This window comes from Hyperolius riggenbachi, chromosome 5, assembly GCF_040937935.1.
Source record: "Hyperolius riggenbachi isolate aHypRig1 chromosome 5, aHypRig1.pri, whole genome shotgun sequence".
NCBI classification, from domain to species: Eukaryota; Metazoa; Chordata; class Amphibia; order Anura; family Hyperoliidae; genus Hyperolius; species Hyperolius riggenbachi.
The window spans coordinates 55558688-55584753 of record NC_090650.1 but is presented as its reverse complement, the minus strand read 5'-3'; the positions used below and the strand labels follow the sequence as shown (position 1 = coordinate 55584753).

Genomic DNA, 26066 nt, shown 5'->3' with positions numbered 1-26066 from the left:
AGCCATGGCATTACTCGGTCTGTTAAGCTCAGTCTTCCCTGCAGTACAATGGGGTCAATTCCATGCCAGGACCCTGCAGTTGTGGATATTAAGGAGCTGGAACAGGACTATTTCAGCCCTAGAAAGGAAGATTCTGATCCCATACAGTGTAAAAGTGTCATTAAACTGGTGGCAGGAACTGTCTCACCTGTCAGAAGGTCGCATGTGGTTTTTTCCAGTTCAAAGAATCATAACGACGGATGCCAGTACATGGGGGTGGGGCGCTCACATGGACTCTCTTCCAGCACAGGGTCAGTGGTCCAGTACAATGGCAAGACGATCCTCCAACAGCAGAGAACTGGAAGCAGTATGGAGAGGCCTTCAATTCTTCAAGGATCAGATCAAGCACTGTCACGTCCTGATCAGGTCCGACAACAGCAGTGTAGTGGCTTACCTGAATCATCAGGGAGGGACAAGAAGTCCTCGGTTGTGGTCTCAGACAGCAAGAATTCTGCATTGGGCAGAGAACAGCTTATCTTCCATCAGGGCGATTCATCTGAAGGGGACTTGCAATGTTGTAGCAGACTATCTCAGCAGGTCAGCGATATTACAGGACGAGTGGTCTCTGAATCCAGAAGTATTTGTTCAGATCAGTCAGGCATGGGGCATTCCTGCAGTAGACTTATTCGCAAGGAGGCAAAATTCAAAGTGTCAAAACTTTTGCTCCCTGTATCCAAAGGACAATCCGTGGCAGATAGACGCCTTCTCCATAGAGTGGAGGTTGAACCTGGTGTATGCATTTCCTCCAATACCTCTAATATCAAGGGTTCTGAACAAATATCAAGGGTTCTGAACAAAATTATGCAGGACAGAGCACAAGTAATCCTCATAGTACCTTTCTGGCCGAAAAGACCATGGTTTGCTCTGTTACAGAAGTTAGCAATATGTCAACCAATATTGTTTCCACTCAGAACAGATCTGTTGTCGCAGGGCCCAGTTCTTCACCCGGACCTCAAGCGCCTTCACCTTTCAGCATGGAGGTTGAGTGGGGAATCCTGAAATCAAAGGGGTTTTCGGATGGACTTTCTGAGACGTTAATACAATCCCGCAAGAAGGTTACGAGGCAGATTTATCAAAAAACATGGAACATTTACTGTGAATGGTGTACTAGAAAGGATAATGATCCTACACTTTCCGCCTCAGCTCTGGAGTTTCTTCAGGATGGATTTCACATGGGATTAAGTGACAGTACTCTTAAAGTTCAGACAGCAGCTTTAAGTGTATATTTAGAAAGAAGATTAGCTCAGGAAGAGTTTTTTCTTCGTTTTTTTCAGGGAATTAAACGTCTCAGGCCGGTGGTGATATCTAAGGTGCCTCCTTGGGACTTGAATATCGTGTTGCAGAGTCTTTGTGAACATCCCTTTGAGCCTCTGGATCAGATTCCGGATAAACTTCTGACGTTGAAAACGGCCTTTCTTCTGGCAATCACCACAGCCAGGAGAGTCAGCGAACTTCAGGCCTTATCCATTAAGCAACCTTATTGTACTATCTCAGAGGATAGGATTACTCTGCGTCCAGACTTTGCATTCCTTCCTAAAGTGTCTTCAAAATTTCATCGATCTCAGGAGATCTTTCTGCCATCATTCTGTGATAAACCAACGAATGAGAAGGAGAAGAAACTTCATTGTTTGGATGTTAGAAGGTGTATCCTTCATTATCTGGAAAGGACTGTATCTTTGAGAAAATCAGATGCCTTGTTGGTGCTGTTTGCGGGGAAATTCAAAGGAAGGCAAGCCTCTAAACCATCAATTGCAAGATGGATCAGACAAGCTATCACTGCGGCTTATCGGGCTCAAGGGAGACCTTTACCAACCTCAATTAAAGCTCACTCCACAAGAGGCGTATCAACATCTTGGGCAGAGAGGGCAGGCGCCTCGATAGAGCAGATTTGCAGAGCGGCCACCTGGTCCAGCCAAAATACGTTTGTGAAACATTATAGACTAAACTTATTAGCCAATACTGATCTGTCATTTGGAAGAAAAGTGTTGCAGGCAGTAGTCCCTCCCTAGTGTATAATGTTCTTGTTTATCGTCTCATAGGAGGGGTGCTGTCAGGAGGACGTTCTGGGAAAGCCAAGCTTACCTCGGGTAATGTCTTTTCCAGTAGTCCGAGTGACAGCACCCCTCCGGCCCACCCTATTAGAGGGGATAATTAAAGTATTGTTTCAGCAGCATATGTTGTCCGTGTCTTTTTTTATAACTGGATACCTTTGGTGGGTAACATCTTTATATACTACTCCTGCCTGCCTGTTATGCAAATTTGTATCTTCTAGCTTCCTGTCCAAAGTTTAGGAGGGAGACAAGTCTCATAGGAGGGGTGCTGTCACTCGGACTACTGGAAAAGACATTACCCGAGGTAAGCTTGGCTTTCCTCCCCAACAGCCTAATGTTCTACTCCCTGCCACCAGAACCAACACACACTCATCTCATACCAGTTTGCCTGAAATATATTTTGGATGCTTTCCAATCACCCTGCTTTTGGGATAGCCCACCATGACAGCACAACACAAGACAGGAGTTGCTATGTGTCCCTCCTCTTTGTCCAATCTTGAGTATGACCCTCCTCCTTCATTCTACTTTCCCTCATAGTCAATCTCCAAAACGTGTGCTGACTGTACTGTACATGCACAGGGCCAGCCTTATAATTGGTATTATTGTGCCATGCAGAGGAGACTCATTAGCTTGCAGGGTTTATTCTCTCCCATGGTGTGATCAGATTTTGCAGGGGTCATGAAAAAAAATTGTATTTAACCATTCTTTATTCATGGATTATGGTCTGTCGCATGCTGATATTCTTGTGACAGTTGCTGCTGGTGTCTGCTAATTCTGCCCACTGTCACACTAGTAGCACTTTGAAGCTCCATAGACTTGTAGCTTCTTCTCTGCTGCTAAAGCCTTCATATAGCAGAAACTGCAATAAACTCTGTGGAGCCCCAGTGTGCTGCTAATGCGATCCAGCTGGAAGCAAATGTATTGGATAACAGAAGCTACAACTGCACTAGAGGTTTGCTAAAGATTGCTGCAACACACCCGAGTATGTCATGTACTTAAAGTAAACCTAAGGTGAAATATAATAATAATAATAATTAAAAAAAAAACCTACCTAGGTATAGGGAAGCTTCTGGATAGTCCAGAGGCTTCATGCATCTTTGCTGCTGCCCCCTTCCCCTTGTTGCCACCAGCAAATCTTCTGAACATATCAGACAAGAGCTCGTTAGATATGCTGTCATGGCAGCACTCGTTGCTATGTATGAGGGCAGCTGTACTCTGTGCACAAACTTTCTAGAGGATCCCAAGCAATGGTGGTGGTCTCAAGGAGGATGTGGAAAGCCTCTTCAGGATATAGAAGCTTCCCCCTTTTTAGGTAAATATCAAACTTTTTATTTACATCTGCCTCATGTTCCCTTTAAAGGGGATTTGCAATCTGATATAACATGGAATTAAAATTTGTTTCCATACTCTTTAGTGCCTATACAGTTGGGATTTTTACACAGATGACATTACTTGTGGATAAAAGCAATTTCCCCCAGCTCACTGCATTGCTAGGAGCTGTCATTGCATGGAAGTAGTGTGCGATTACAGCACATTTATTTGTAAATGTTTTTGGTGGAATAAAAAAATGAATCTCTTCTGTGGTTATGCAGAGTTGTGGTGCTGAATTAAAAGAAAAAAATGAGTGCAGATAATTGAACAGATAGTAATTCTAGTATTGTATTTGAGGAGTACACTGAACAGTACTGTGGCAGCTATCCGATAAGCTCCCTGCACAGTCTGTTAACCCTTCCCGTGCTCCCCTGCAAAGTCAAAGTAAATAACACAAACTTAACCCTCTCGGTAACTTTTCATGAAGGAATTGTCTGTAAAGTTTATCGTAGTGTGGCTAATATCTTACAGCAAAGATGACATTTTGACTTCAGTTGCACCTAAAGCAGTGATTTTTATTTTTCATTATGGCATTTGAGTTCAACTTTATTTTTGTCTTTCTTTTTATTTTCAGATTCTGTATCCGATAAACCATCCTGTACCACCCCTTCCACCTCGTCTGCTCCTGGACTAAACCCCTCTGCTGCTCCCCCTTCCTCTTCTACAGTCCCTGTATCACCTGTGCCACAATCACCAATTCCTCCGATACTGCAGGACCCCAACCTCCTGCGACAGCTGCTCCCTGCCTTGCAAGCCACTCTGCAGATTAATAATTCTAACGTTGATATATCCAAAATCAACGAAGGTAGGTCTTCCTTAACTGCACCTAGTTTTCTTTGGATTTTTCATTTGAAGATTTCTTAAAGAGACTCTGTAACATGAAAAAGATCCCCTGGGGGGTACTCACCTCGGGTGGGGGAAGCCTCCGGATACTAATGAGGCTTCCCACGCCGTCCGTTGTCCCACGGGGGTCTCACTGCAGCCCTCCGAACAGCCGGCGACGGACCCGACTGTCAGTTCAATATTTACCTTTGCTGGTTCCAGCGGGGGCGCTGTGGCTGCTTTCGGGCTCCGAACTACACGGAAATACCCGATCTCAGTCGGGTCCGCTCTACTGCGCAGGCGCCGGAAACTTGCTCCTGCGCAGTAGAGCAGACCCGACGGCGATCGTGTATTTCCGTGTAGTTCGGAGCCGACAGCCGTCAGAGCGCCTGCGCAGGACCCGGGAAGGTAAATATTGACATCTTTCACGGAGGGCTGCAGCGAGACCCCCGTGGGACAGAGGACGGCGTGGGAAGCCTCATTAGGATCCGGAGGCTTCCCCCACCCGAGGTGAGTACCCCCCAGGGGATCTTTTGACGTTACAGATCCTCTTTAAAGGACCACTACAGCTAAAAAAAAAAGTAAGCAGTTAAAATTTTACAACGCTGACAGTTTTTGACTAGTCCATCTCCTCATGGGGATCCTCAGGGTTTTCTTCAAAAGCATTTTGTGAACAGTAGTTGCTAAGTCTAACTGCCAAAATAGTGAATAGGGATGCTGGCTGGTATCTTACTATTTTGGCAGTTACACTTAGCAACTTCCTTCAGGATATATTTTTGAAAACAAAACCCTGAGAATCACCCATGAGGAGATAGACTAGTCCAAAACCTGATGGTTTTCTCAGATTTCAACGGCTTACTTTTTGCTACAGTGGTCCTTTAATTACCTAATTGGGTTTGTTTTATGCGGAAATGTGAAATTACTGTTTTGTAGATATTCCGTGAGATGCTTATAATAATGTCAAGTTGCAAATTTCATATTGATTTTATGTATGTTAAACTTTTAACTGTCCTGCTCAAGTTATCTTGTGTTAGATAAATCGAGGAAGAGTGTCTGCTGCCGGCTAAACTCAGACTGCCTCCCCAGCCTAATGCAGAGTAGCTCAGGGAGCGCTTGATAACTACCCAATCCAGATGCAGTATCTGCTCTCCTCTTGTAGGGTCAGCTGTCATCCTCCACCACTGAGCGGCAATGTAATGCTGACATCCTCCCTCAGATCCCGATCACATGATATGACGTGACTGAGACAGGGAGGAGGAAGTCAGTGTTAGAGTCGCTCGGTAGTGGAAGAGGAGAGAGGATTCTGTATCTTGATCAGGTAAATATCAAGTGCTTCCTGCGCCTCTCTGCAATAGGCTGGGGGAGATAAAGAAATAAGTGGTGCCCCAGCGCATATAAAAAAAAAATGCAGCAGTTAACAGGTTACGTAACTTGTAATTGGACCAATGAAGATCAGCTGCTGCATTGAATTAGTCCAGTTCTAGGCTGCATTTGTTTGCCGAAAAAATGAACATAGAAGTTGCACCAACCGGAACTTATTAGCGTTTTGTTTGGGTATCTGTGCTGTGTAGCAGTGTGTGGATGAAATTGCATGCTTTGAACTTAGAGGTTTGTTGCTGCTTAGAAAAAAACATTTGTAAGAAGATACTGGTCATTCAAAAAACTGTGTTCGGATAACCGCTCTTAAAGGGATACTGTAGGGGGGGTCGGGGGAAAATGAGCTGAACTTACCCGGGGCTTCTAATGGTCCCCCGCAGACATCCTGGTTGGTGCAGCCACTCCCCAATGCTCCGGCCCCGCCTTCGGTTCACTTCTGGAATTTCTGACTTTAAAGTCAGAAAACCACTGCGCCTGCACGCCCGTGTCCTCGCTCCCGCTGATGTCACCAGGAGTGTACTACGCAGACACAGACCATACTGGGTCTGCGCTGTGCGCTCTTGATGACATCAGCGGGATCGAGGACACGGCAACGCAGGCGCAGTGGTTTTCTGACTTTAAAGTCAGATATTCCAGAAGTGAACCGGAGGCGGGGCCGGAGCATCGGTGAGCGGCTGCGCGGGCACAGGATGTCTGCGGGGGACCATTAGAAGCCCCGGGTAAGTTCAGCTCATTTTCCCCCGACCCCCCTACAGTATCCCTTTAAGACACACACAATGCAATTTTTCCTGTCAGATTGATGGGTTGATTAAAAATTTCTGGTATGCCTGATCTGCTCCTGATTGAGAAAAGTATTAATTTTCAAATCAGTAATGATCCCTTTCTCTATCGGGAGCATGTCCCAGAAATGATCGATTGACCGGTCCGTCGGTCTGACTGGAAGAGTGCATAGTGTATACCAGGCATTATGTCCCTGTGTGGTTTCATCAATAAGCTGTTTTCTGATACTTGTGGGACGTTTACCTCTGTGCAGTAGTGATGTTGTGGAAAATAGAACACTATGGGCCACATGCAATTCACTTTTTCACCTGACTTTTCTCCCATGAGATCATTTTTCATCTCTGATTAAAAAAATAACTTTTCAGCACTTTTCAACTAAAAAAGTACTAAAAAGTTGGTGAAGTAGTACGACCAAAATTATTTTGAGTATTTTCTTGCTTTCTAGTGGCTTAAAGAGTAACAGTGACCAAGAATTGAACTTCATGCCAATCAGTAGCGGGTACCCCATTTTACATGAGAAATCTATTCCTTTTCACAAATGGATCATCAGGGGGCTCTGAATGGCTGATATTGTGGTGAAGCCCCTCCCACAGGAGGCTGTGAGGACCATGGTCCTGGCAGTTTCCTGTCTGTGAACCTTGTTGAATTGTGGGAAATAGCTGTTTACGCTGCCAAAAAAGCAAGCAGCAGGTACTTCCACTTACATCGCCTGCCAGCAGTAAAAATGTCACCATGCGATAAATGTCAGAATGTAAATAAAGGAGAGGAAAGCTTTTACAATGGGCAAACAATGACTAAATTATTTATACATAATTATTGTAAAAATGAAGCACTTTTTTTATTACATAATTTTCACTGGAGTTCCTCTTTAAAAGGCAATTTATTGACAAGTTTAAAAATATCACCTTGGAGAAAACTCAGGTGAAAAAGTGAATTACATATGGCCCTATATCTTGAATAGTCAATTTTTTTAATCTGTTTTGTGCTTTTATGTGCTGAGATAAGGGGGGGGGGGGGGGGGGCAGATGGAGCAGCACAGAGTTTGGTGGGGTGTGTAAGAGAACAAACCCCTGAGGCAGTACAGTATAATCTTGTTATAGTGAACGCTGATGCACCACAAGTATATGGGAGTAACGCCTGGTGTAGTAAACCCTGATATAATAAAGCTTCTGTTCAGTAAATATTTATTTGGCCACTTTGCTATTCTGTATCTGGCTATAGTGGAAAGTGGGCTGGCACATGTGTCATACGTCAGTCACTTGTAGCCTGTTCGCTATCTGCACAATTTTCTGGGCCTGCGTGGATTACCTCAAAAGCTCCAGCTGCTGCCTAATTACTGAGGGAATTGTCTGTCATCTGTGACCTGCTTGTGCATGCAGTATCACCCAGGCTGCACACATGTGGACAGAGGAGCACACTATCAGTACTTTACCTGCCTTAACTGGGGAGATCTACGCTTCCTGTGCACGCTGTTGTGTGATTATTGCATACAAATCCATGCATATTGAGCACAGTGCCCTGTTGATTTAGCATAAACGCTGTCTATGCTTGCTTGCTGAAGCATTGAAAAGAAAAATGACTCCCAAATTATACTTGATGTACTTGAGTATGACCATTTCCGATATTGTAAACTTCTGATCTAGTAACACTTTGCCAGGTCCCTTGAAATTCACCGTAAAGGGATTCTAATGGACTTGGCTGAGACTATCCGTCAGACTAGTCGTTGGCCGTAAAGGCCGGGGGACCCTGTACTCGGCAGACCTGGTCTCAGCTGAGAACTGTCTAGCATGTGTGTAAAGCCTCTAGTATCACCCTTCAACCCAGTATCCACTCAGTATCCTGCCTGGTCACTAACTGTACAGTAAGCTGTTGATCAAAGCGGGATGAAACTTTAAATAAAAATCATATTAAAATGACAAAAGTGCACTTCAAATATAATTCTGCAAATATACCATTTATACAGCCCTCTAAATCTTTGATTCTCCAAGCCGTTATAGACCTATGCTGAGAACGAGCTGCAGTACATTCCGAAGCAGTGTCCCCCCGCCCTCCATCCCTGCAACCCGAGAAATGCTGAAGACTTCTGAGGCTTCATCTGGCAGTTTTAATTTATAATCTGCAATTGCCTCCTTAACCACTTTACCCCCGCGCGTACGTATTTCTCCGCCCCTTTTTCCATCCTTTAAAAACCAGGGACGGAGAAACACGTACTTTCCGCGTTCCCGACGCTGCCCTCGCTCCCGCTCGTAAGCCCGCTGCTAGTAAAACCGCCGCCGCCCGCTCGCCCAGAGATCAATGAACGGGAAAATCCATTCCCGTTCGTTGATCTAAGCCCCGCAATGATCAGCTGCTCTCCTATGGGCAGCGCGATCATTGTGAGAAAAAACTCACGTGTCCAGCCTCCTTATTCTTCCTCCAAGCTTCCGGAAGGAAGCTTGGAGGTCGCATTAAAACAAAAAGTTACTGTGGCCATCTTGTGGCCAAATAGTAAACTACACCCTACACATTTTTCACATACAAATAAATGACTTTTACACATAAAATTAACTCATTACCTCCCACACTCCCCATTTTTTTTTTTTTTTGTAATTAAAAAAAAATTAAAAAATTTACAATTAAAAAAAATACATAAATAGTTACCTTAGGGACTGAACTTTTTAAATATTTATGTCAAGAGGGTATAACACTGTTACTTTATAAACTATGGGCTTGTAATTAGGGATGGACGCAAAACTGAAAAAAATGCACCTTTATTTCCAAATAAAATATTGGCGCCAAACATTGTGATAGGGACATAATTTAAATGGTTTTATAACCGGGACAAAAGGGCAAATACGTTTCATGGGTTTTAATTACAGTAGCATGCATTATTTAAAAACTATAATGGCCGAAAACTGAAAAATAATTATTTTTTTCCCCACATTTTTCCTATTTTCCCATTAAAACACATTTAGAAAAAAATAATTCTTGGCATAATGTCCCACCTAAAGAAAGCCTAATTGGTGGCGAAAAAAACAAGATATAGTTCATGTCATTGGGATAAGTAATAATAAAGTTATAGACGAATGAATGGAAGGAGCGCTGAAAGGTGAAAATTGCTCTGGTGGTCAGGGGGTAAAACCCCTCAGCGGCGAAGTGGTTAAAATGTCTTCAGCATCTCTCTGGACTACAGGGATAAAAAAAAAAAAACCTTATCCAGAATGCACAGGGCCTCTTTTTCTCCATAGGCTTTATAAGGGAGTCTGAGAATCACTTACAGTAAGGCCTTGTTCAAATCTGCTGCGCTGAGAAACGTGCGAGCGTGTGGTAAACGCATGCGCTTTAGTGCGCGTTTCTGTGCATTGCGTTTCTTTAAAGCACGTTTTGCTTATTGTAGCAGTTGTCAAAGCTTTGTTTTTATATGTAAATGTATTTTTTCCCAATTAGGGGCAAAAAACATGCGCTTCTATGCGCTAAAAAAGCGCATCCATTCACTTGCATTGATGTGCGCTATACAGCTTAAAGAGAATCTGTATTGTTAAAATCGCACAAAAGTAAACATACCAATGCGTTAGGGGACATCTCCTATTAACCTCTGTCACAATTTCGCCGCTCCCCGCCGCATTAAAAGTGGTTAAAAACAGTTTTAAAAAGTTTGTTTATAAACAAACAAAATGGCCACCAAAACAGGAAGTAGGTTGATGTACAGTATGTCCACACATAGAAAATACATCCATACACAAGCAGGCTGTATACACCCTTCCTTTTGTATCTCAAGAGATCATTGTGTGTTTCTTTCCCCCCTGAGGGGGGAGTTCATAGCAGAACCACAACACTGAAGAACTTGGCAGCCTTCCAGACACAGGCCTGACAAGTCTGACAAGAGAGAGATAAGTTGATTTATTACAGAGACTGTGATAGTACAAAGTGCTGCAGTAAGCCAGAACACATTAGAATAGCTTTTGGAACTTGTAGGATGATAAAAAACAGGATGCAATTTTTGTTACGGAGTCTCTTTAACGCACATAAATGCATGCAACACTACGTTTTTGGAACGCTGCTCAGCGCAGCGCATAGATGTGAACCAGCTACATTTATTTACATGGGAAAATCAATACCTTGCTGAACACACAGGGCAGTGCGCTGTGAAAAGCGCACAGAAACGTACCTGATGTGAACGAGGTCTAAGGCTGCAATCACCCATTTACAGTATAACATGGGTTATTTATATACTATATAAAGTGACCATGTTTCTGGTGATGTCTTCACCATTTGCAGAATTTTGCAACCTGTTGTGCTGCAGTTCACAGTATCCTCTCCTCTAAAAACTTTCAGAAGCAGTTTATCATTTTTTTTTCTTTGATCAAGTGAGATTTGTCTTTCTGATGAATTTATTGTCGTTTAGCGGCCATAAAAACTAACTGGCTATTAACATCTGCATTTGCATAATGCTAATTTGGACTTCTATATATTGACTATGTTGTCTGACTTTCTCCCTAAGCAAGGTTTACTTTAGCTAGTCTGTACACTACATCTGAGATTGTCAGTGTAGTTATCTGTGACAGCGCTGGCTGCAATCGCTGCTGCTATCTTGTTTGTACAGAAAGGCATTTGACCTCATTAGCACTGTGCATTTCCCCTGCTTCTGGCTGCCTGCTGTCTGAAGATGGACCATGCTGACTCAGATCAGTGCTGTCATTTATCTTGGGCCATGTCTGTCCTGAGCTTTTATGCTGACTTTTGTGGGCAGTTTTCATTAGATATGAATAGAAGGCACTGACCATTATCTTTTCAGCTGATTTAAATGGGCTTGTAACATCCAAAAATAACAAAAGCCTATAAATTGTGCCCCAAATATAATGTAAAACCCTTTTTCTACTTTCCTATTTCTCCTCTAATTGTTTTTTATACCTGGTCTGTGTGCCGTAGCTGAACAGTGCCAAACTGTGCAGTGCCAACAGGATTGTAAAGCTAGCCATACGTCTGGAGATATGTCGGCCGAATCGACCAATTATCAAATTGGATGCAAAACTGTGCCACAAAGCGCATGGGCGATCGACGATGCAGCCTATTGCAGCCTGAAATAGGTTGAATGTATTGATTGGATATGCTGCAAGATGTCAGGCCTACATGCTTGGTCGGGTGCGTCATGGTAACTGTGCGATAATCAAGTGACGAACACAACATAACCCCCCAGCAGCTGTCCACCCTAGTATACATGTACCTTCCCGGTGCCCCTGCATTAGTACTTTACCTCTCCGCCAGCCGCTGTGTCCGGACTCCTCTTCTGGAATCTGGACTACACCCCATGTTATATATTTGTCAAATGAAAAGCAATTAATAATGTAACAGCAGGCGCACGAGGAAACACCTTACCTACATATGTCTTACATATGTAACAGAAGATTAGGCCATCATTAAGTGTGTTCAGAATGGAATGCTCTAATAGCGCAGTACATACTTTGCATCATTCAGAATTAATGTTGGTAAATGAGCAGCTAGGTGGCAGGAGCATCAGAGTGGACTGAAAGGTGCTTCTGTTATACAACAGTGTTGACAATCAGAAATAACATCTACAAATGCCTGTAGTTCAGGGGGAGTGTCTGGTTTCTATGAAATGATACTGTAGTGTGTCGCCATAGAAGTTGCCATACTGTGTGATCTCTCCTCCTCAGCATCGCTGGCTGCCGCGGGTAACTGGGCTCTGTTAAATGACCATAGTCAGATGAGACTCCTACTGTTTCTTGGCTACGGAGCCTCTTGTTCCTCTCCCATCTCATCTCATCCCAGCCCAGCCACAGTAATGGTGCGGAAGCCAGGTGGGGTGTATTACCGTATAAGTAGCAGGAGGACAATGCGGTGGTGGGAGGTTCAGTGTCTGGGCTCCATACCAGTATTATCAGTCAAAGAATCAGTCTTAAAGCAAGTTTTGTACTTGAAGGGAACCTCAGACAGAGATGGATGTATTTATACTTGCTTGGGGCCTCCTCTAGCCCTATGAGGTGCGTGGGCTGCCTCTCCGGACGCTCCGTTCACTTGATATGGACCCCTTCAGCAATCTGGCCAATCACAGCCAGTCGTGTGCTTCTGCGCATGAACGGACCCCACCACGCTACCGTGCCCGGGAGCATTTTGTGCTTGTGCAGAACCCTCCCAGCTGTGGGATCGGGGGGTGCGGCTGCGCATGCACAGGGGGGCATAGCAAGTGAATGGAGAGGATGGTGAGGGAGTCCATATGCCTCATGGGGCTGGAGGAAGCCCCAGGTAAGTAAAGGGAACCTGATTAACGGTGTATTTATAAAGTGGACCCTGAACTCTTGCACAGGATAGAAGGAAAACCTAGAGAAGAGTACCCTGTATGTCTTTATAGAGTTTAGCCTGTCTTAATTCCCCCCATCTGTGACTAATCACATCTGTAATTTGATCTCTTCAGCTGTGTCAGCTCAGGAATCTCCTCTGCCATGGCAGAGCAGCTAATTTGTAAACACAGGACATTAATACGTCTGCTTCCATGAAAGCAGAAAGTAGAAATAGCTCAGATTTTTTTTTTTGCAGGATTTGCATCAGTTATAACAAAGAAATGCTTTTCTTTAAAGAGGAGCTGTCAGCCATACTATCTCAGGAAAAAACAAACAAATATATAAGTAGATAAATACTTGCTCTACTTACGTAACAGATGTATTGCACTGTCCACGTTATGATTCCTGTGAATTTTATAAAGGAAAAGTAGAGAATCCTATTCTAGACAGTTTCCATATTTACTGTGGCTATTTTGAAGCCAGTCGTGATGTAATATCCGCCCTTAGTCTCCTCTGCCTGGTTTGCCCGCCCTTTACTATAGAAAGTGCATTGTTTCAACCTGAGAAATTTTGGCCAATAAGAGAGGAACAGAGGTGTGGGAGGGGAAAACAGGAAGGGAAAGAGGCTTCAGCCAATCAGGCTGCATTAGTTAAAGAGGAACTGTAACGCCAAAACGGCCCCTGGGGGGTACTCACCTCGGGTGGGGGAAGCCTCAGGATCCTAATGAGGCTTCCCACGCCGTCCTGCGTCCCTCGGGGGTCTCGCTGTAGCCCTCCGTGCAGTCCGGGCAGCGGTGACGTCATTATTTACCTTCCTGGCTCCTGCGCAGGCGCTCTGATGCCTCTCGGCGCCGAAGTAGGCGGAAATACCCGATCGCCGTCGGGTCTGCTCTACTGCGCAGGCGCAAGTTTCCGGCGCCTGCGCAGTAGAGCGGACCCGACGGAGATCGGGTATTTCCGTCTATTTCCGTGCCGAAAGTCGCCACAGCGCCCCCGCTGGAGCCAGCAAAGGTAAATATTGAACTGACAGTCGGCACAGTCGCCGGCTGTTCGGAGGGCTGCGGCGAGACCCCCGTGGGACAGAGGACGGCGTGGGAAGCCTCATTAGGATCCGGAGGCTTCCCCCACCCGAGGTGAGTACCCCCCAGGGGAGGTTTTTGTTGTTACAGAGTCTCTTTAAGTCTGAGGGGAAGTAGAGAAGCAAAAAGACAACCCAGCATGCCCTGCAACTTCTATTTTGTGTACCAAATTTTCTGTGTACCAAATAAGTCAGGTAAACTGGGGAATGATCATTTATCAACAAGAAAAGTAATAGTGATTTAACCCTCCCTAGCGGTATGGACAGATATATACGTCCATAAAAACATGCTGTGAACAGTATAAACGTGCATATACATCAATACTCTCCTGCACTGTATACTAGATCCTTGCTTGACATATTTTGGCAAGTTACAGGAAAAACGTTTTAAAAATAAATTTTATCACTTTTTCCACAGAAATCCTGGGGAAATTGAACGCCAGGGAGGTTAAACTTTTGGATTGCCTAATTGGTATCCTTACTCTTTAAAGGTTATTATGCTGTTGCAATTTCTTTAGCGCAGAGATGAAGTTCTGAGTTCAGGGCCACCTCATATCCATAATAGAATTGATTAAAAAGCCAACTAAACCTGACTGCACCATCTACCACAGTGCATAGATAAGTAGCGTTACCAAGTTATGCTGAATATACTCAAATTCCATGGCAACAGCGTTGTAGTGTTCCCAGAAGGACCAATCTACCCATATCTCGTCTTTTTCCAGCTAAACCTCAGAGGTTCCATTTAGCTCTTTTGCATGAATGGTGATGGGCGTAGTACATAGGATCAATAGAATTGTTAATGGCAGCTGCAGCGCTAAGAGAGGTAGGACAGTTATGCTGCTCAGTGTTCCTCCCCCCCCCCCCCCCCCCCCCAAAAAAAAAAAATTTCCAGCCTGGTGGCATGAAAAAGTAGCCGGATGGGGCACAATTGGGGAATGCAGAGCCGGCGCTGCTCTGCTTACAGCATAGGAGGATGATGACGATAGCGATGACAGCCGGGTGCTCCCCAAAATTAGCCGGGTGGAGCGCCCGGCTGAAAAAGCCTAGGGAGAACACTGCTGCTGATTTACCTTAGAGAGTAGAAACCTGCATAACTTAAGAACTATTCAGTTATTATTCCCTTCCCGTTACTATACCAGGTTTACTTCACTTTTGAAGCAAATATTTTATTTATTGGTTATTCCAGTGACAGTGCCATTACCGACTGTGCTTTGGTAAATGTAAAAGATGTGAGAGTGGGTATTTTCTACTTTATGAAGCCCCTTCCCCAGTGTTTAATGCTCCATCCTCCCACAAAGTAAAACATTGTACCTAAATAATATCACAAAATACCGTAAACCCCTTTTATTCTGTATATACCCCATGTGGGCACATAGCTGATAGCGCTCTTCTTTCCAAGATGCTGTTTTGTGCTGAAGGTGATATATTATTGTTAAGCTGTTACATAATGAATTATGGGCATCATGGTGGGGTAGTGATTCCGGTGTGTCATCCAGATTCACACTACTGTGGCATTCACATGAGAAACGATTGAAAGTATCGGCAGCGGTTTGGCCCTACTGAAAACTGACCCTAATTGATGTGAATGGAACATACTTCTAAACTACATTAATGCTGGCTCCTAAATTCCATATTTGTATACCCCTAATATTGCAATCATTTCTTTTATGAGGATGCGAGTCACTTAGCGCAGTGGACAGACTGCCGCCTTTCGTCCTCTGTGCTTTTTCTGTCAGTTAGCCACCATTTTTCTGGATTCCTGTGGGGCTTTCCTAAGTTCCTTCTGTACTTCACTCCCATAGGCCGTATTTCATGCCATCTCCAACTAGACAACTACAATAAACACATTTAAAATAATGTGCACTTTTGTGTGACCGTATTTATAGTTTAGTACAGCCAGCCTTGCGATTTATGCAGGGCTGTGGCGTTGGTCCAAAAATCATCCGACTCCTCAGTTTATGAAACCTCCGACTAGAGTTACCCCAAAACTGCTCAGACTCCAGAGCCCTGGATATATTCACTTCTGCCATTCTGTGTCACTGGGAAAACGTTTGTGTTTGTTTACTTCAGTCCATATATGCTACTCTGTATGGATTGAAGTGAACAAACACAAGAAAACGCATGCTATTCTGTTTCCTAATGGGAGAAATCACTACTCTGCATTGTCTAGCATGCAGCAGGTGACAGGAAGTTGTACGGTTTGGATAGAATGAGAAGGAAGATTAATGTGAAGTGAGGACTTTTAAAGCCTGAGACACTGAGTGCTTTTCTGTCAGCGCTACAGTTTAGTTTTTTTTTATGTTCCGGTTGACTTGCATTAAAATCTCCACTATCGTGATTTTTTGGGGAAAATGGCGATCACAGTGATTTTAATGAAAGTTAATGGGAGTGGTTTTTAAAAACGTAGACAGTGCTGACGTTCAAAAAAGCGCTCACAGTATGTTTCAGGCCTAAATGGGTTGGTGGCTTGCAAAGTGCTGTGGAGAGTTCTGAAGCACATCTCATTATTCAGAGTGCACAGCTCAATAATCTGGGTATCCCAAACAGAGTACATAATAAAAAAGGTCGCTAGCGGCGGCCGATCCGATCGAGTATACATTACCTGATGCTGGCTCCCGGGCGTCTTCTCCGCATTGCACGGCTCTGTTCCGGCTCCATCCATCACGGCGCTTCCTGTGGCACTGCAGTGACCAGGAAGTTCAAATAGAGGGCGCTCTATTTGAACTTCCTGGTCACGGAGTAACACAGGAAGCGCCGGGATGGAGCCGGAACAGAGCCGTGCAATGCGGAGAAGATGCCCGGGAGCCAGCATCAGGTAATGTATATGGGGGGGGGGGGGGGGACAGGCGACAGGAGCAGCTCAGCAGATGGTGAATCGGTTTCAGGCTGAAATCGATTCACAATCTGTTTGCAGTAAAGGCAGCCATACGATCCCTCTCTGATCAGATTCGATCAGATAGCGATCTGTCAGCTGGTCGATCTAATGGCACATCGACCAGTGTATGGCCACCTTTAGGAAGAGGCAGTGAGCCAGTAGCTGGAATGAGCTCTGATTCTGGTTAATCTTGAGTACAAATCAAAAATTGTTGCATTGAGGAACTGAATACAGGTAGGCCTCGGTTAACGAACGAGATAGGGACTGTAGGTTCGTTCTTAACCTGAATCTTTTCTCAAGTCAAAACACTGTGCCATCTCTGTCCCCTGTACCTCCTCTGTGCCTCCAGTGTCCCCCTCTGTGTCACCTCTGCTCTCTGTGCCTGTTTATACAAGTTTAAAAGCCATTTTTTCTTGGACTGTTTTAAAATCGATTTTCTCAAAAACTACAAGTCCAATTTAAAAAATACATTTTTTGACTTGTTCCCATGGAAACAGAGAATCCATGCTGTTCCTATCGGCGGGTCGTTCTTAAGTCGAACTACCTGTACAATGATTGGCTGACACTTTATGGACAAGAGCATTAAAAAGACATTACTAAATGGTAGATTAGCTTTAAACATAACATTGATCACAATGGAAGAGTAGAACGTTTTCATTTATGGGTGGCATTGTGGCTAAGTAGTTATTGCTTCCATCAAAAAAGTGACTAACCAGGGCTCGACCTTATGGGGCCAAAACACCCAGTGACCAGCACTGGTCATTGCATGTTCAGACTATAAATGGAATAGTCCTGTAAGGACATTTCATTGAGTTGTGGTGGATCACATTTATTACTAGAAGGCTACTGCTAATCAGGTCTGTGGAGTCAGTACACAAATCTGACTCCGACTCCCACTTCTCAGTTTATGAAACCACCAACTCCAGGTACCCAAAATTGCTCTGACTCCTCGACTCCGACTCCTTAGTCTCAAGGTGGCCACTGATGATCCAATCTTTTTCATCCAATCTGACCATTTCTATATACAGTAATATAAGAGACTGCCTAAATTATCCATTTAGTATATTCACTTAATTTACCCTTCCACTACAATGGTTTGGTAAAATTGTATGAAAAAGATTGGATCATTAGTGGCCACCTTAATACTTACCAGGGCTTTGAATTTGGTACAAAAATCATCTGACTGCTCTGTTTATGAAATCACAGACCCCAGGAACCCAAAATTGCTCCGACTCCTCGACTCGTACTGGATTCCCAAGTTCAAATCTCAGCCAGGACACAGTCTTTATGGAGTTTGTTCTTTATGGGGACTTTTTCTCTCATGTGTTAAAAACATACTGGTAAATTCTCTCCACTAAAAAAAAACCCTAACTCCATGGTAAGAACAGTAGTGTATGGCTATGGTAGTCATTAGACTGTGAACTCCTCTGTGTGGGACAGTTAGTGATATGAATTGGTCAGTGGAATATTTAATCGGTTGTTTTGTCGCCTATTAATTTGCTTTCACTTTTTGTTCACTGCTGGTTGTTTGATATTCTGTGTCTATAGATGGAGGTAATGCTTTGTCCTGTGAGGTTACATTTGAGAAGTATGATGTTTTGCTGCCACCTTGTGGAAGCACACTGTAATGCTTAGCACATCTTTATGGTTCTGCATACATGGTTTTTGGTTTATTAAAAATGAGCTTTTAGGTTCCTTTTAGTTCCTTTATAGATGTTTTTTGCTCTCATGAAATTATACAGCATTATTATATTGATAAAGCACCAACATATTACGCAGCGCTGGACAGTAAGTACATACAATAGTACAAAGGATGACAGGTGTAACCAGGGCTGTCGAGTCGGTACAAAAATCATCCAACTCCGACTCCTCAGTTTATGAAAGCACCGACTCCAGGTACCCAAAATGGCTCCGACTCCTTAGTCTAATTTTTATAAAGGCTATGGATTTGGTACAAAAATCGTCAGACTCCTCGGTTTATGAAACCAGCGACTCCGACTCCAGGTACCCAAAACTGCTCTGACACCAACTCCCGGCTCCACAGCACTGGATGTAACAACATACAACATAGGACAAAGCTATACAAGGAAGGCAAACTGGGTACAAGTTACATGATCATGTGATTTTTGGCTGGTTAGATAGGCCCAATAATACATGTTTGTACTATCTAACAAACTTCCAGGCACAACAAAAAAAAATTAAATATGTGACTAAGCCTCAGTCTCCTCCCTCTTCTGATGAAAGCCCATTCTAAAAACCTTGCTTCCAGTTACCGTATGCTCAACTCCAAAGTCATGGTAATGTGATCTCTACAGACTTGTATTGTAGTTGTGGGTGGACATGTTTCCTTCTTGGAACAGTCATATGACCGCCATGTTTTTTTTTTTTTACCTTAAAGGTACTTAATGCTTTTGATATAGAAAATTATATTTTCTGATTATGATTTTCCTATATCAATTGCAAGAGCACAACTTAGAAGCTATCATGTCGCTGCCTACGTGAATTATCAGGCCACTCTTTAGAACCCTAACCTGTTATTTTTTGGGTGTAAAGATTGTAGCAGTGCCATTCTGGTGTATTCTATCCATCACAGAAATAACACACATCCAATATACACTTTAAAGGAAACCAGAGATGATCTAAACTAAAAGTTTTATACATACCTGGGTCTTCCTCCAGCCCCATGCGCACGGTACTGGGTCACGTAACTTCGGCCAGTCTAATGCAAGAAAAGTGCGCTCTCTACGTATATCTCCGGTAGCCACTGCAGAGATACGTAGAGCGCACTTCTCTTGCCAACAAGGAGCTTGTCTTGTTTGCTAACTGACGAGACATCCTTTTTTGAAGAGGGGCTACTTCAGAATACCCACTCAGGCGCATGGAACGCCCTTAAATCACCCCACTGTGCCCCTTCACTGACTCTCCTCCTCCCTTAACCACAACCCTCTGAGCCCCTTCACCGAATCTCCATTCCTCTTACAGTCTCTCCTCTGCCCCATTTTTTCCACGTCATCCCCCCAGGGTCGCGGCCATTTTTATTTTTTTTTAAATTGAAATCGAAACAAAAGTATTACAAGACATGGGAGTGGTTAAAAGGTAATCTACCTATTCAATCTAGCTCCTGGATCAGGAGTATGTTTTTGTTTTTATAGTTATTAATCCAACTTTGGTTCTCTTTAAGGCTCTAGTCATACTGCAGCTCTGTTTTACTGATTGACAATCTGACATTTCAATAGATCATGTTAACAATATTGTTTACAAATGCATTTTCAACGGATCCTTTGGATTTGATGTGTCAAAAATCCTAAATTGTGACCTGCACTAATTTTCCAGATAGGCCTATGCATTTCCATAGAACCCTGTGGTAGAAAAGCATCTGTTCTGGTCTCTGTAAAGAGTTCAACTTATGAGATAATAAATTGTACATGTAGTACGGCTGATAAATAGAACTTTTGTAGTATAGTAACAGATCGTATTGTTTTCAGCTTTATTTTTAAGATTGCATCAGTCTGTTATGGTTACAATGTAGAATTCAAACTCTGCCTTTTAAATGGATATAGTAGCAGAAGTAATGACCCTTTGAAATTTCCCGCACTTAAACCTTAGTATCTCTTTTTTTCTGACAGATTAGAGGTTTTTGCCTTCTATTTACTTTTCAGGAAACCAGACTGAATTGACAAGCTGTTTGAGCTCTTTTGCATTGATACGCCAGTTTCTTTTTAACTCAGGAACTTCAGATAATTTCTTAATAGGACTACTACTATATGTGTATATGTTTCTCATCATGTCACATGTCAGTTCAGGTACGCTTTAATAAACACAATTCAAACATAGATAGCACTGCCGTGTAGCTTTAAAAATACAAAAACCAGGAATGCTGTAAGCTTGGGCATCTTCTTACTTGTGATTATCAGTTTGTAAGCTGATGAGATGAGTTTCAGTCTTTCTAACCTAAGATTCTGTGTTTGAAGCCCCTGAGGCTTTGCAGAGTTCAGAGTGTCTATAATTCTTTGTTATCATTGTAAACTTGTAACAAGTTGTTGCTTTTTCAGTCCTTACAGCTGCTGTGACTCAAGCGTCTTTACAGTCAATGCTACACAAGATCATCACCGCTGGGCCCTCTGCATTTAACATCACGTCTCTAATTTCCCAAGTTGCACAGCTGTCTGCACAAGGTGAGCTTCGTCTGCCAGACGCCGCCAATAGAATAACTGGTAATGGTGAACTCTACTCTGATTCTTTTTTTCATTTAGTTAGTAATGTTACACACTAGATTCTTGGTAAAGGTGGCTCTAAACAACTGCACTGGCCAAGTGCCATGAAGCATGAACAGTATATTAGGCTTTAAGGTTACATTTGTGCACGTTGCAGAGACTAGATTGGGTAGCAGTACAGATAATAGAGTAGTAGAAATGCGGGAAATGTAAACTTTCTGACTTTCATGCACACACACGGTACTGCTGCTATCCTGCTATGTAACGATGGGAGCAGGTTACGGGCTCATTCACACTAGAAGTTGCAGTGATTTTTGACGCACTGCACATAGTGTACGTTGTACAAGGGAACATGAAAGTCCAAAGAGTCATTTTATCAGTGATTTGCTGTGCAGGGCGTTTCAACGTGTCGGGAGTTAAAACTTGTGGAAATGCAACGCAACTCACAAACCCATACACACTTTTTTTCTTTAATGTATGCATTTCAACTTGCTGACTAGTGTGAATGAGCCCTAATGTAAGTTATATGCAGCCTGGAATAGTGTGAATGAGCCCTAATGTAAGTTATATGGAATTGTGCCGATCATGTTTGACAGGAAGTGCATTTGGTTGGCCCAATTCCAAGCTTCATACTATTTGCATAAAATGTGCATGCAAGCCAAAGTTTTTTTTTTTGAGGTTTTGAGATGCTGAAACATATTGACATTAAAGCGGACCTGAACTCAGAATGTCCTCTCTGCTCTAAAAGTTAAGCAACAGCATAGTGACCTTTAAACCAAAAACATTTTTGTGACAGCTGGTACAAATCCTAAAATAATTCTGCACTGTTCCTACTTCCTGATTCATGGAAGCAGACATATTAAAATCCTGTGCTTTCGAATGAGCTTGTCTGTCATCTCTGCCATGGCAGTCATGTGACACAGGGAAGAGATCAAATTGCAACTTGTGATTAGCAGCAGATGGGGGGGCATTAGACAGGCTAAACCCTCTAAATACATACAGGATGTATTTCTCTCTGTTTTCCTTCTGTCCTGTGCAAGAGTTCATCTCCACTTTAAGAGATGGCTTATCACTATCCTCAGTATTTATTGCGAGCTGAAATACTGCTAACAGCTGTATATGGATGTTAACGTTGAGCAGGCAAAAGAGAGAAGGCATGGATTCTTTTTTTTGTTTTTTGTTTTTTTATTTAAGTTGGGAACATGTTTGATGCTTAAGGATTAGACCACACTGTTAAACACACTTAAAGTGGGATCAAACTCTGAAATAACATTCAATAAAAATGTGTTTTCCTACTTATTACCCATACAGTTATCATATTTGCTTTTGTGCACAAGTAATATTGTCTGTCTACAAATTACAAATTATATATTAAAATCTTATCTAGTGATCACTCAGCTCTTTCTGCTTCTCAGCTCAGTTTCAGCAGTTTGCAAATGTTTACTAAATGGATAGGACAAGGGACTAAACATAATGTTATCACCTCTTCAGATGGCCAGAAGCTGCCCACTGAAGCAAGGAGCTTTTTACTTAAGAAAAAAGTGCTGTTTAAAGAGAGTCTGAAGCGAGAATAAATCTCGCTTCAGACCTCATAAATAGCAGGGGCACGTGTGCCCCTGCTAAAACGCCGCTATAGCGCGGCTTAACGGGGGTCCCTTCACCCCCAAAACCCCTCGATACACCCGGGGAGCGCTTCCTGGTTGGGGCAGGGCTAACCGCCGCAGCCCTGCCCCACGCGCGTCTGTCAGCGCGTATCTCCGCCTCTCCCCCGCCCCTCTCAGTCTTCCTTCACTGAGAGGGGCGGGGGAGAGGCGGTGATGCGCCGCTGACAGACGCGACTGGAGGCAGGGCTACAGCCGTTAGCCCTGCCTCCAGGAAGGGAAATTCTGCGACCTTTTTACGACACACTTTTGCGGGGGGTGGGTTGGGGGTGAAGGGACCCCCGTTTAGCCGCGGGATAGCGGCGTTTTAGCAGGGGCACACGTGCCCCTGCTATTTATGAGCTCTGAAGCGAGATTTATTCTCGCTTCAGAGTCTCTTTAAGGCCCTGTTCACATTAGTGTTATTTTCTGGAATGTATACTGTACAAACAGAACAGATATGAATGGATCCAATGTTTACCTATGATCCATTCACATGCGTCTGTTGGCACGAATACGTTCATGTCCCCGGACCTAAAAATTGCTGCAGGCCCTAATTTTCCGGACCGTTCTGCTTAGCGGTAGAGGCCCAGTTCACATTAGTGAAAACGGATCTGATCAATGATTGATTGGATCTGTTTTCACTTGGCAATACATACCATATCTTCATAGGCAGCCAGCGGTAGAGGCTTCCGTCGTCTTCCGCGTCGTGACTAGTCACAGCGGAAGAAGAGGAAGCCTCTACCGCCAGCTGCCTATGAAGGTAAGATATGTATTGCCGAGTGAAAACTGATCCGATCAATCATTGATCAGACCCGTTTTCACTAACATGAACGGGGCCACAAACGAGCCATCCGGATCCGATGAAGCAGAGACTGGATATTTTAGGCTCAAAAACCGGGCCTTGCTGTTACAATGCTGTTCTGCTACACATTTTTTTTGTGGTAGTACATTTTATGCTGTAAATTTTTAAAATTAGGAAATGCTGTGTTTCATACCACTTTAAATGCTTTAAATGTAAGCTGAACTAAGTGGGATATGGAGACAGCCATCTTTATTCTAAGTAGCTTGACTGGCATGCTGAGCTTTTCTCTGGTAATTGTTGCACACCTGGAATAAATCTAAAGTCAGAACACCTGATTTTCATTCTCATTCCAGGTCACAAGTTCAGGTAGTAGTACTCCACCAAAAAAAAAAAGCAAGCAGTTAAAATCTGATAGAATTGACAGGTTTTGAACTAGTCCATGTCCTCATGAGAGATTCTCAGGGTTTTCTTTGTTTTCAAAAGCATTTCCTGAACAGCAGTTGCTAAGTCTTACCTCCAAAATAGTGTGCAAGTAGGGAGACTGGCTGGTATCTTACTATTTTGGCAGTTATGCTGGGAATACACCATACGTTTTTTCATCAGATAGATGGTTTGATAATTTCCGACATGTCTGCGCTTATTTTCACTTTTATTGTTTTTCTGATCGATTTTTCATAGAAGTGAATGGAAATGCATAAGATAACAGAATCGAATTGGAAATTGTTTGGACAGAAAATCGACCGAAAAAAATGCATCGTGTGTACCCAGCAGCATTAGACTGGACTAGTCCAAAACCTCTGTTATGTCAAATTTTAACTGCTTACTTTTTTTTTTAGCTGGAGTGGTCCTTTAAAGACGCAGGATCACAATAAGTTAGGGAAGGACCAATTTAATACCTGCATCAGCCGTATGTCCATCCTTGCTTTTAGTGTTCCTATTTGCCTAAAATTGAGCTAGATTTGGAGCAGTGTATAACTCCGCTGCACAAGTGCACATTCAGCCAGGAAATGTCTGCTTTATTGACATACTGGAACTGCTTTTGTGCTGTGAACCTGTTTTACAGCTCTTTGTAGGAGTACTAATTAATTTACATTGTTCATGTAAAGCACAAAAGAGTTCATTAACAAGCTGTGTTTCTTGTTTCAGCGACACAATCTAACCAGTCACCTATGTCTTTGACATCCGATGCCTCATCGCCAAGGTCATACGTGTCTCCCCGAATCAGCACGCCGCAGACTAACACCGTTCCCCATAAACCCATGATCAACACGACGCCTGTATCTTCACAGCCAAAGGTAGAAACCATCTTTCATGCTTGCGTCACCCTGATGCTAGTGATCTGTTTTGCGTGGTCACTGGAAACACAAACACACACGCACACGCACACACACCCACACCCCCCTTCTCTGTGCAGCAGGAAGAGGAAGCTGTGCCTTGCAAATGAAATCTACTTTGTAACTTGCTATAGCTCATTATGTCACGTCACCTCGCTGTTACTTCAAGTAAATGTATGCACTTCTAATTGGACCAATTGAATGAAGTTTCTTATTTTGATTGGTCACATTCCAAGCTGCATACATTTGCACCAACATTAGCTTTTCATTGGCCAGCTCTAGTAACTACATAGTATGGAGCTTGGACCAATAAATAGGGGAACAAATAATATAGCTGCATATTTAACGAGTGCAAACTATAGCACTGGTGGAGAAGAGGACCGTACCCCACCTGAGCTTACTATCTAAATTTGAGATGAGCTACCAACAGCTATTTTCTGCTATATTGTCTTAAAAGGAAAAGTGAACTTGGTAATAATGCACTTGTAATGCTGTAATTACTAATGCTTTAGTCGTTTTCATGAGATTCTTGCAGTCTGGCTTTTGATTAGCAGCACATTAGCAGTAGTCTGTACACTGTATAAGGCAGTATTGTAGCTGCTGCCATATTCCCCATCTCTATGTACATCCTCCTGTCAGTGTCCCCACCACTGCTGTCTGTACACAGTGTACAAAAGTGAAGATGGTAGTGAGCACTGATGGTAAAGGCAGCAGCGTGCCCAGAACTCAATCGCAGTGTCTCTTGGGGTACACAAGTCCAAAGAAACATGAGTCGGCACCGCTTGGAGTACTTAAAGCTCTTTATTGCATAGGAGAATCGGCAGACCCATATCTTTCTTTGTATATTGTATACAGGCTGCTTTTAATGGGGAATTGTGTATAAATAGGAATCCAGGGAGTTTTCTGATTTCTTTAGGGGTGGTTAAATCCACATAGTATTATAATTGTTTTGCTTATAAAGGAGTTGCTTGAAGATGACTTAGAAAATGTATAAGTACCCTGATGCAACTGTGTCTTTCACTCTGACTGTATTAAGCTGCATAGATTATATAATGGAGGTAAATAAGCTTGCTTGTCATTGTAGGCCAATACTGCAGTGGGAGGTAAACAAGGACCATCTACGCAATCAGTACAACAGCAGTCAGTGACTTCAGAGAAATCCCAAGGACATGAACCCACCTCCCCCCGAAACCTTCAGCGCCAGAGGTAAGGGCTACATTGCCTTCTCTTTCTATTCATGTCTTGTTTGATATCCAGTAAATAACAGTCCAAAAATGTAACACTTTGTTCCTAAATATGTATTCTTAAAGGATACATGCGAGCAAAAAAAAAAAAAAAATTCAAGTTACCTGGGCTTCAGTAGAGAAACATAGACCTCTATACTACACCTGCACAGGAAGGG

At 43.2% G+C, this 26066-nt stretch overlaps 1 protein-coding gene across 3 annotated transcripts in view; it reads left to right on the top strand.

The window, feature by feature from the left end:
• Nucleotides 1-26066, top strand: part of WAC (WW domain containing adaptor with coiled-coil) — a 118389-nt gene that overhangs the window by 81410 nt on the left and 10913 nt on the right. For 2 of the 3 annotated variants that reach the window (XM_068235720.1, XM_068235718.1), the window contains 4 exons: nt 4036-4266; nt 20724-20885; nt 24477-24625; nt 25749-25870. In XM_068235720.1, the coding sequence (XP_068091821.1) occupies nt 4036-4266; nt 20724-20885; nt 24477-24625; nt 25749-25870 (664 nt within the window). The remainder of the gene's footprint in view (nt 1-4035; nt 4267-20723; nt 20886-24476; nt 24626-25748; nt 25871-26066) is intronic. The other variant, XM_068235719.1, reaches the window with a different exon arrangement.